This window comes from Otolemur garnettii, unplaced genomic scaffold, assembly GCF_000181295.1.
Source record: "Otolemur garnettii isolate 467f Iridium unplaced genomic scaffold, OtoGar3 scaffold00014, whole genome shotgun sequence".
NCBI classification, from domain to species: Eukaryota; Metazoa; Chordata; class Mammalia; order Primates; family Galagidae; genus Otolemur; species Otolemur garnettii.
Window position 1 is genome coordinate 24,273,428 of NW_003852409.1, and position 9,473 is coordinate 24,282,900.

General features: G+C 43.4%; 1 protein-coding gene across 1 annotated transcript in view; it reads right to left on the minus strand.

The window, feature by feature from the left end:
- Positions 1 to 682: 682 nt before the first annotated feature.
- The window catches only part of STOM (stomatin), a 32,145-nt gene continuing 23,354 nt past the window's right edge, over positions 683 to 9,473 (minus strand). The window contains exon 7 of the mRNA XM_003785263.3: positions 683 to 2,629. Coding sequence (XP_003785311.1) covers positions 2,435 to 2,629 — 195 coding nt within the window. The 3' untranslated portion in view covers positions 683 to 2,434. The remainder of the gene's footprint in view (positions 2,630 to 9,473) is intronic.

The window sequence follows — 9,473 nt, forward strand, 5'->3', positions numbered from 1 at the left end:
TGTACAAGAATTTCAGTACCAAATAACTGGTATACCACAAATTGTAGCCATTAACTCAAGACAGTTCTTCAAAAGTTAGATGTTGCTGGGGCATTTCCGGCCCCATATACTGAGGGTAGCAGGTTCCTACCCAGCCCTGGTACAAAAATAGCCAGGTGTTGTGGCAGGTGCCTGTAGTCACAGCTACTTGGGAGGCTGAGGCAAGAGAATCGCCTAAGCCCAGGAGTTGGAGGTTGTTGTGAGCTGTGACACCACAGCACTCTACCAAGGGTGACAAAGTGAGACTCTGTCTCTTAAAAAAAAAAGTTACATGTTTCAGGTAAAACTCATCAGTTTTCTCTCAGTACTTCTCTCTTTTAAAGTAGAGGGTATGTCATGTGATTAGGTGGCAAGAAGTGGGCTCCTTGTTCCCTTTGACAAAGGGAAATGAAGCCAAGCCAAAGCTTTGGGGGTTACGTGGTCTCCAACTCCCCAGGGAAAATGTGTGGGCTGGTCCACAAGGGGAAGCCTGGACGTGGGAGATGGCAGACGGACTGTGGCAGTCTCTTCCCTTTCTCTGGCCCACGAAGAACACAGGAAGCAGCCGAGGTAGCCAGCTCAAAACTGGAGGATCCATCACTTGTGAAACGTGAAATCCACATACACCAAAGGCAAATAGAAACAGACTCTCATCCAGAGAAAATTAGCTAAAGCACATCACTTTATTAAGTACATTGCTGGAAAGGGAGGCCACTTGGGAAAAACTTTGCACTAACACTCTCATCCTGGATCTCCTTCTAGGCTTCTCACCTCCCAAGTGATTTAATTTTAGCCTATTGGGCTATGAATTCGCAAGGCAGAAAGTGAAGGTCATTTTGGTATCTGAAGGTATGGAGAAACTCAAAGAACCAAAATCATTATTACTTTAAGCCTGAAAAGAGATTTTTCAGCCAGGATCTGGGTGAAAAAGATAAAACTGCCATTTTAAAATTCAAAATATAAATGTGACTTGAATTTCAAATTGAAATGCTTCATAAACCTCTGATAAGCTCAGCTAGGAACCAGGATATATGGTGGTAAAAGGCACTTGGAAAAAGGGTACGGGGGAAGGGACATCCTACACTGGGACTGACAGAATGACTAAGCTTAGCACAGATAGGAAGGGTGGTGCTGGGAAAGGAAGCTGTAATTCTTAGATTTCTCTAGGTGAACTTAGTCTCAGAGTGCAAGTGTTACAAATGTCACCAGGCCGGCGGTGAAATACCAGGTTGCTCAGATTCATGGGCATTTGCAAAATGGAAGGTGTTTCCTAATCTTACAAATCAAGAAACTGTAGTCCAGAAGGGCTGACCACTTCCTTGCTCACAATCAGCATAAATGAGAGAATGACTAGGCAAATAAAAAAGACCTACATTTACACAGATATCCTAAGTTTGACAGTGTTTGTCCAAGCTCATTAGACATTACATACCAAATATACTATGAGTTCCTTATACTACTTAATGAATGGGCTTGTAACCAAGATATTTCACAGGGAACGATAGTCAAGAGCATGCAGACAATAAAAATACAATGGTTTCCTGAAGATATTTTTTGAAAAAGCATTTTAGTTCATAGGCTATCCAAATGGGTATGTAACGATTGCTTATAGAACTTAGAGAAAATTTTATTAAAAAATTAAAACTATTTAAAACCTGATATAGAAAATAGGCAAAAGTGAGAAAAAAGCACTTTTGTGACAAATATTTAGCTGGTTTGAAAGACCACAGAGCAATCATTTACTCATAAAGGCTCAACTAAGTTTAAAAATGCACATGTCATTTTTAAAAGGACCACTATAATAGTGAATGGAAAAGTCTTCAAAAGGTTAAGGTGATCTTTTTCAGTCTTGACCACGGCTTCTAGTTCTGACAGGCACAAGGCAAGAAAATGCCTACTCTCAAGTGAGGATAAGTCCGAAACATTGTTTGCGTTTAAAAAGCAAATGCATATTAGGGGAATTTCCTGAAGATTCCCTGGAGGTAAGGCACATACGGCCCAGAGAAGCTGGTTGTAGCATAAGGTCGTCACTTTCTGCAAAGCATTTATCCAGCCAACTGTATCAGGTGGCACTTAGAGCCTATGATCGTGCCTCTGGTATGGTGCTTAGAGGGTTCAGAATGACTCAATTGAAGTCAAAAGAAGTAGATTTAACCTAGTGCATAATAATCTAAAAATACAAACTTTTATAAAGAACAAGAGGTTACTTATATAAATCACATCTCTATTTACGCCCTAACAATTCCTTTATCTGCTTTCATGATTACTATACATCCTAAGAACATTACACTTGACATATGAAAGATGAATGAGGGAGAATAGTCAAGGTACCCGCCCCACCCTCTCCTTATGAGTTAAAGGCTAATTTGGTCCCCCACTTCATCCTTGGAAGGGTAGAGCTCATCTACCCCGAGGCTCAGTGTTTTGCCCCTATGATGCCTTGCAACATATCTATGGGCAGAGGGAAGACAATCGTTGAGTTTTTCTCAGCAGCGATGGTGGTAAGTGTCTGAAGGTATCGGAGCTGCAGGGCTGCCGGAGATTCAGTGATTACCATGGAAGCTTCTTTCAGAGCCCTGGATGCATTCATTTCTCCTTCAGCTGCAATGACCTATGGACAGGGGAAAGCAGAGGTCAAACTGGAGAATACCACATGGTGACATGCTCCAGTCTTCAAACTGGGGCATGTATACGTTAGGGGACACACAAAACTTCCCCTGGAGTGTGTCAGAACATTTTTAAGGAAATCAATTCTTAGATACTCAAATTACATATGTTCTTCTTCCGGAAAGTGACTTGCCTGAGTATGTGCCTGGGTCAAACATTCTCTTTTACTATTGCCTTTCTCCCATTTCACAGGCTACCAAACCAAAGAATGACTCAAAATCCTCTGTGTGGGTTTGAGAACGTGATTGACTTTAATGGCTGAATATAAATCTTTTGGCCAGTCAAGTGAATTTCCAATTCTTTGATTTCAAAGGAAGAAAAGAGGACCTTACTGAAGAAAAGAGGATCTTACTGATTATTTAAAAAGTTTTTTTTTTTTTTTTGAGACAGAATTTCATTATGTTACCCTCAGTAGAGTGATGTGGCGTCACGGCTCACAGCAACCTCAAACTTTTGGGCTACTACTTTTGTAGTTGTCATTGTTGTTTGGCAGGCCCGGGCTGGGTTCAAACCTTCTAGCCCCGGTGTATGTGGCCAGCACCTTAGCTGCTGAGCTATAGGTGCTGAGCCTTAAAAAGTATTTTTTGGGCGGCACCCAGTAGCTTAGAAGATAAGGCGACGGCCATACAACTGAGGCTGGCGGGTTTGCACCCAGCCTGGGCCAGCTAAAATCAACAATGACAACTGCAACAAAAAAATAACTGGGCATTGTGGTGGGTGCCTGTAGTTTCAGCGACTTAGAAGGCTGAGGCAAGAGAATCACTTAAACCCAAGAGTTTGAGGTTGCTGTGAGCTGTAACACCACAGCACTCTACCGAGAGTGACATAGTGAGACTCTGTCTCAAAAAATAAATAAATAAATAAAATAATAATAATCCTAACTTATAGACTAAAGTAGGGTAATAAAATAATTCATAATAAAATATGAACAGACGGAGGCTTTTATATGGAAATAAATGACAAGTCATAGCAACCGTAAACTCTCGGGCTCAAGTGATCTTGCCTCAGTCTCTCAGATAGCTGAGACTATAGGTGCCTACCACAACGCCTGCTATCTTTTTTCTTTTAGAAACAGAGTCTTGCTCTAGCTCAGCCTGGTCTTGAACTCCTGAGTGCAGGCAATCCACTCTCCTTGGCTTCCCAGAGTGCTGAGATTACAGGCAGGAGCCACTGCGGCTGGCCTTTTTTTGTTGTTGTTAAGCAGGCCTAGGCCAGGTTCAAACCCGCCACATTCTCAGGGAATGAACCCCTGAGAACCCCTGAGCTATGGACGAGCAGCCAAGACCTAATTTTGGGATCTAACTTAATGTCTTAATGCACAGAAGACTCAAGGCAGTTACTTTTCATTCATAATTCTAGAAGAAAAGGTATAAAGATGCCATAATTAAGACTAAAAGTACAGTTTCATAAGGTTATCCTCACATAGATCTCAAAATATGAATGGTTCATAATACTCTGTGAAAATCAGAATTAGAAGCAATGGTCTTATTCCTAATGACATTTTGTTCAGTTTATACAGCAAAGTTGGGGGGCTTCTAGATGTTCTAAGCCCTGTGTAGATAGAGAGTGGAGTCCCTAGCCTCCTTCAGCTCTTGGCCATGTAGGGAAGACAGACACGGAAACAGATCATTTCACTGCAGTGTGGTGAATGCTGACAGAAATCTGCACAAGGCACAGTGCTAGCAGAGAGGGAGGCGTGAGGTTATAAAGTTGAATATTAAGGATGGAACACTTGCTGTTTGGACAAAGGTAAAGAAGAACATTGTAGGCAGAACTCATGAAATGGTACTGAGTTATATTCCAGAAAACTGTAAGAGGCTGTGTGAGGAGGTGGGAAAGGTCTGAAAGGCAGTGAAGGAAGGCCCGAATGCCTGGTCTTGGTCCTGCAGGCTCCAGGAAGCAGTGGAATGGTCTAATGGTGAGTGACCTCTCCAGGAGACCTAGTCTGAGACAACACTATGATGTCTAGGATAGAAGAGATTTGGAGTTGTTAGTGGACCTGTTTCAGAGCAATGGATATGAATAGTGGGGGTAGGGATGAAGGACAGAATGGGTTAGAGAGCTATTCAGGAGAGAGAAAGAATAGAATTTGGAGGCTAGGTATGGGGAGGAAAGGAGAACAGAGGCTGAGTCTCAGGTTTTTAGGTTTTGGCTGTATGGTTCAGAGCCATTAATGGAGACAGAAGATAGAGGATATGGTACTTAGAGAATCTAGCTGACATGTTAGAAATCTGAATTTATCAAGGCGACCCATCACATCCTACACTGAGGCCTTTGCCAGATACTCTCAAAGAGAACCACAGACCTGGATTCCAAGGCAGGCTTGGCAGAGAAGGCATCAATCCCTTGCCACAAGAGCAGCAGGCTGTGATTTTTCTCCATGTCATCTCAGATATCTAATTAGGCACTTGGTCTGGACATGGGCTGCAAAGATATCTCATTTCCCACCACCGATCAGTACACAATCTCTTGGCTGGGAAGCCAGACCCACTGGGCTGGGCACATTTTGTTTATGGAAAAGCTGCTCTGAGCAAGCTGCCAAGATGTGAACACAACACCGATGGCTTTGTCTGATATAGGCCAAGTGCAAGTGCATTCTGCTGACAGCATCTTAGAGAGCAAAGCAAGCCATCTGTGGGGGAGGTGGGGTGGGGCTTTTGTCAAATGTGCAGTAATCCCACGTCAATCAATACTTTATATTTACAGAGCATCATTTTAAAATCCGGCATTTTCACATATGCTAGATGGGTACTTCCTGTTCCCGTCTGTAGACCAGATGGGCTGGTCAGAGGAAGAACAGAGAAAGGTGATCTTCTGTATATTTATACTCCACCCTCTCACCCTCTGCCAGGTCCAGAAACATAAGCCTGAGGGCACATGCCAGGCATTTTTCCCAGTTATGAAAAGGAAATAAGGAAAAATGTAAGCAGAAAAGACAATACATTTCCAGCCATTGAGAGTTGGTCTAAAAACTTTAAAAAGAGGTTTGCCTAATGTACAGTAAAGTGAGTGGGACAGGCTCGGCGCCTGTAGCTCAGTGGCTAGGGCACCAGCCACAGACACTGGAGCTGGCGGGTTCAAATCCAGCCCGGGCCTGCCAAACAATGACAACTACAACCAAAAAGTAGCCAGGTGTTATAGCGGGCACCTGTAGTCCCAGCTACTTGGAAGGCTGAAGCAAAAGAATTGCTTGAGCCCAAGAATTTGAGGTTGTTGTGAGCTGTGATGCCACAGCTCTCCATCCAGGGCCAGGGCAATGGCAGGTTGAGACTCTGTCTCAAAAAAAAAAAAAAAAAGTGAGTGGGACAATCAGAAACTGGCTTCTCTTACTCAAAGGGTAAAGTCAACTTTACATCTTAATTTTTTTTTTGCAGTTTTTGGCTGGGGCTGGGTTTGAACCCACCACTTCCAGTATATGGGGTCAGGGCCCTACTCCTTTGAGCCACAGGCGCCGCCCAACTTTACATCTTTTATATTAACCTGGATGGCACTGAAGAATACTCTCCTTAGTAAAGTATCACAAGAATGAAAAAGCAAGTATCCAATCTACTTAATTCTAATATGAAACCAGTAGATGAGAACAACTTCATGTCTGCAGGGGAGAAAAACGCAAGTAATTCAAGTGGGGAGGAGGGAAGAGGAGGAAGGAAAGAAGGGGAGGAGGCTGGGGGATTGGTGACCTCTCACCTAACCAGCATAATGTAAGGGTATCTGGCACACCTCCTAGGTGAAGGGCTCAACCAAACAAATGCAAACAATGTAACCTAATTGTTTATTCCCTCATATTAATCTGAAAAAAGAAAAACTGGGGGCCAAAGTCAGATCCATATTTGGAATATGGACCAAAGCCGGCTTGAAGAGAATCTCTCTTCTGTCAAGGTGAAATTAGGGCTGGTCTGTCTACTATATTGTTCCTCTCGGCAGACATAGAAAACAGTCAGACATTCTTCACCACAAGCTGTCCATAGTGAGAGCGTTCGTTCTCTTTGCTAGGTAGTATTCCCTCACGTGAACAAACCACACTTTATCCATTCAGCTAGCGATATACATCTGGGTACTTTCCAGTTTGAGGCCACTACCAAGTGCTGCTGTGAACATTCTAGTAGATGTCTTTTGGTAAACATATGAGTGCAGTTCTGTTATACATACACACAGGAATGAAGCTACTGGCTCACAGGATATAAAAATGTTAAGTTTTGGTGGATACTGCCAGACTGTTTTCCAAAGTGTACCAATTTACACTCCCACCAGCAGAATTTTGAGCCTTCCAATTCCTTTCTCACCCACACTTGATTTTTTAATTTTATTTTGAAGCCATTCTGGTGGTGACTAGTGTGGCATCTGATTGTAATTTGAATTGGCATTTCCCTAATAGCTAATAAACTTAAAGAATCTTTCTCTGAAGTCTTAATCTATAGGCTTGCCTGCCCTATCTCTCCTTTCCTCTGCAGTTGTTGGAGAAACCCTGACCCCTTATCTTCCATGAGAACATAAAAATAAGCCTATAATTGTGGCAGGGCTACTGTATCTTACAGTACAGCTAAGCCCATTGTGATTCTACAGGTAAACTGTAAAGTCAGAAAGTCATGGGCGGTGCCTGTGGCTCAGTGAGTAGGGCGCCGGCCCCATATACCTAGGGTGGCAGGTTCAAACCCGGCCCTGGCTAAACGGCAACAAAATAATAGCCGGGCATTGTGGCGGGCACCTGTAGTCCCAGCTACTTGGGAGGCTGAGACAAGAGAATCACCTAAGTTCAAGAGCTGGAGGTTGCTGTGAGCTGTGACCTGACAGCACTCTACCGAGGGTGATGGAGTGAGACTGTCTCTAAAAAAAAAAAAAAAAAAGTGAGAAAGTCATGGCGCAGGTTCAGTTTAGTCCAGACTACCAGCCCTACCACCTCGTCCAAACAGGTGATTGTGATCTAGAGTCTTAATCAGCTTCCTTTATCTTTTGTTATTGTTCTAAAGGGAAAACAGAAACTCTGGAATGCTGTGTTAAGAGGGCCCACCCATCTAGGTAGTACCAGAGAGGGCAGTGGGGAGCGGAGGGGAGTTCTAATTTCCACTACTATTATATGACTAGGTGATCTTGAGGAAATTACTTAACTTTTCTGGGCTTCAACTTTTCATTTGAATAGTGGAATGGCAAACTAGTTTCATTTTTAGGGCTAAGCAATTGAGGGATGTTAGCTGGAGTGCTATAGAAGGGTTCTGAGGCCAAGTCTAAGTTCAGTGGAAAACAGCGCGGTGGTTAATTACCAGCATGGGAATAGGAGGGTGGAGCAGCAGCATCTGGGCTAGGTACTTGTCACCTCTGGAAGGTAATCTCTGAGGACCCTTCGGGTGCCGACCTTCCCCATAGTCTATGTATGCTACACCTTATTGCTCATTGCTGCCTGGGAATGGGGCTTTTGGTTAATGGCAGATTCTAGGTAAAAGCAACTCTTAAATTTCAAAATAATCAGACACTAGGGCACATTAATAACATTATTGTAAATATAACTTCATCTTCTAAATGTGATGGTTTTGAAAGAAGACACTGGAGGGCTCTTCAGTATTGTCAGGTTGTCCTCACAAACATCAGTTACCTTAATTAGGAAAATCTAAATTCTGGTTAATAGAAAATTCTGGAGCCAGTGTCAAATGAGCCACTTTTCTATTTGATGCTGCCTAAGAAATAACAGTGACCAACTTTTGGTTCAAAGGGCATCCTGAGAGGACAGAGTTCTGTGGTTAGTCAGTTATCACCAGCAGCTACTATTTTCCTCTTCCTCCCCCATCCACAGGCATGGGGCTGCAGGACCATAAAAGGATCTGACTCTGCCCTGTGACCAAAGTGGGGCCAAAGAGAATCGCTCTTTTTTAACTGTGGCTCATTATGTGGAATTATGGCTCATCTTGCCTAAGCAGACACATAACCACAAACTACCTACAGTGACATGTGACCCAAGAAAGGGAACAACTACTTCCTTTCAGTCTTGACTGCTTTCTCCTTCTGGCTCCAGTTCTGGTGAGGCTTGACTCTACTGCCCCTTGGGTCTGGTGAGCTATCCACGTGTCCATGTACATCATCTTAAAAGATTCTCTTTTCTAGGTTAGCTTCCAGAGCCTCCCAGTGGGGCCGTGCCACCCACGTGGGGGTAAGACATAGGCAGGGATGACGATGGAAAGAAAGACAGAAAAAAAAAAGATGTCAAAAAAGACAAGTAAAGAAGAGAAAAAGGGGGAAGCAGGGAAGAAGAAGCAAGAATGAAAGAGAAGACAAAAGGAAGGAAGGAATGGGTGGTGTGGATGGAATGATGACATCAACCATTAATCTGCCCTTAATAATGAATTGGGAGAATAAAGTACGGGGTATGCAGTCATAAGAGAATGAGGCAACTCTCTATGCACTGATACACTCAGGAGATACTAAGTGAGAAAAGGATGGTACACCACACCACACAATATAAACTTTTGTGAAACAAGCCAATGGCCCAACAACCTAGTCAGATAAAATCCAAATATACTATGTTAAGAGTGGTGGCCTGGTTCAGCACCTGTAGCACAGTGATTATGGTGCCAGCCACATACACCAAGAGTGGCAGGTTCGAACCCAGCCTGGGCCAGCTAAACAATGACAACTGCAACAAGAAATAGTTTAGGCATTGTGGCGGGTGCCTGTAATCCCAGCTACTTGGGGGGCTGAGGCAAGAGAATCACATAAGCCCTAGAATTCAAGGTTGCTGTGAGCTGTGACTCTATGGCACTCTACCAAGGGCAACATAGTGGAACTCTGTCTCACCAAAA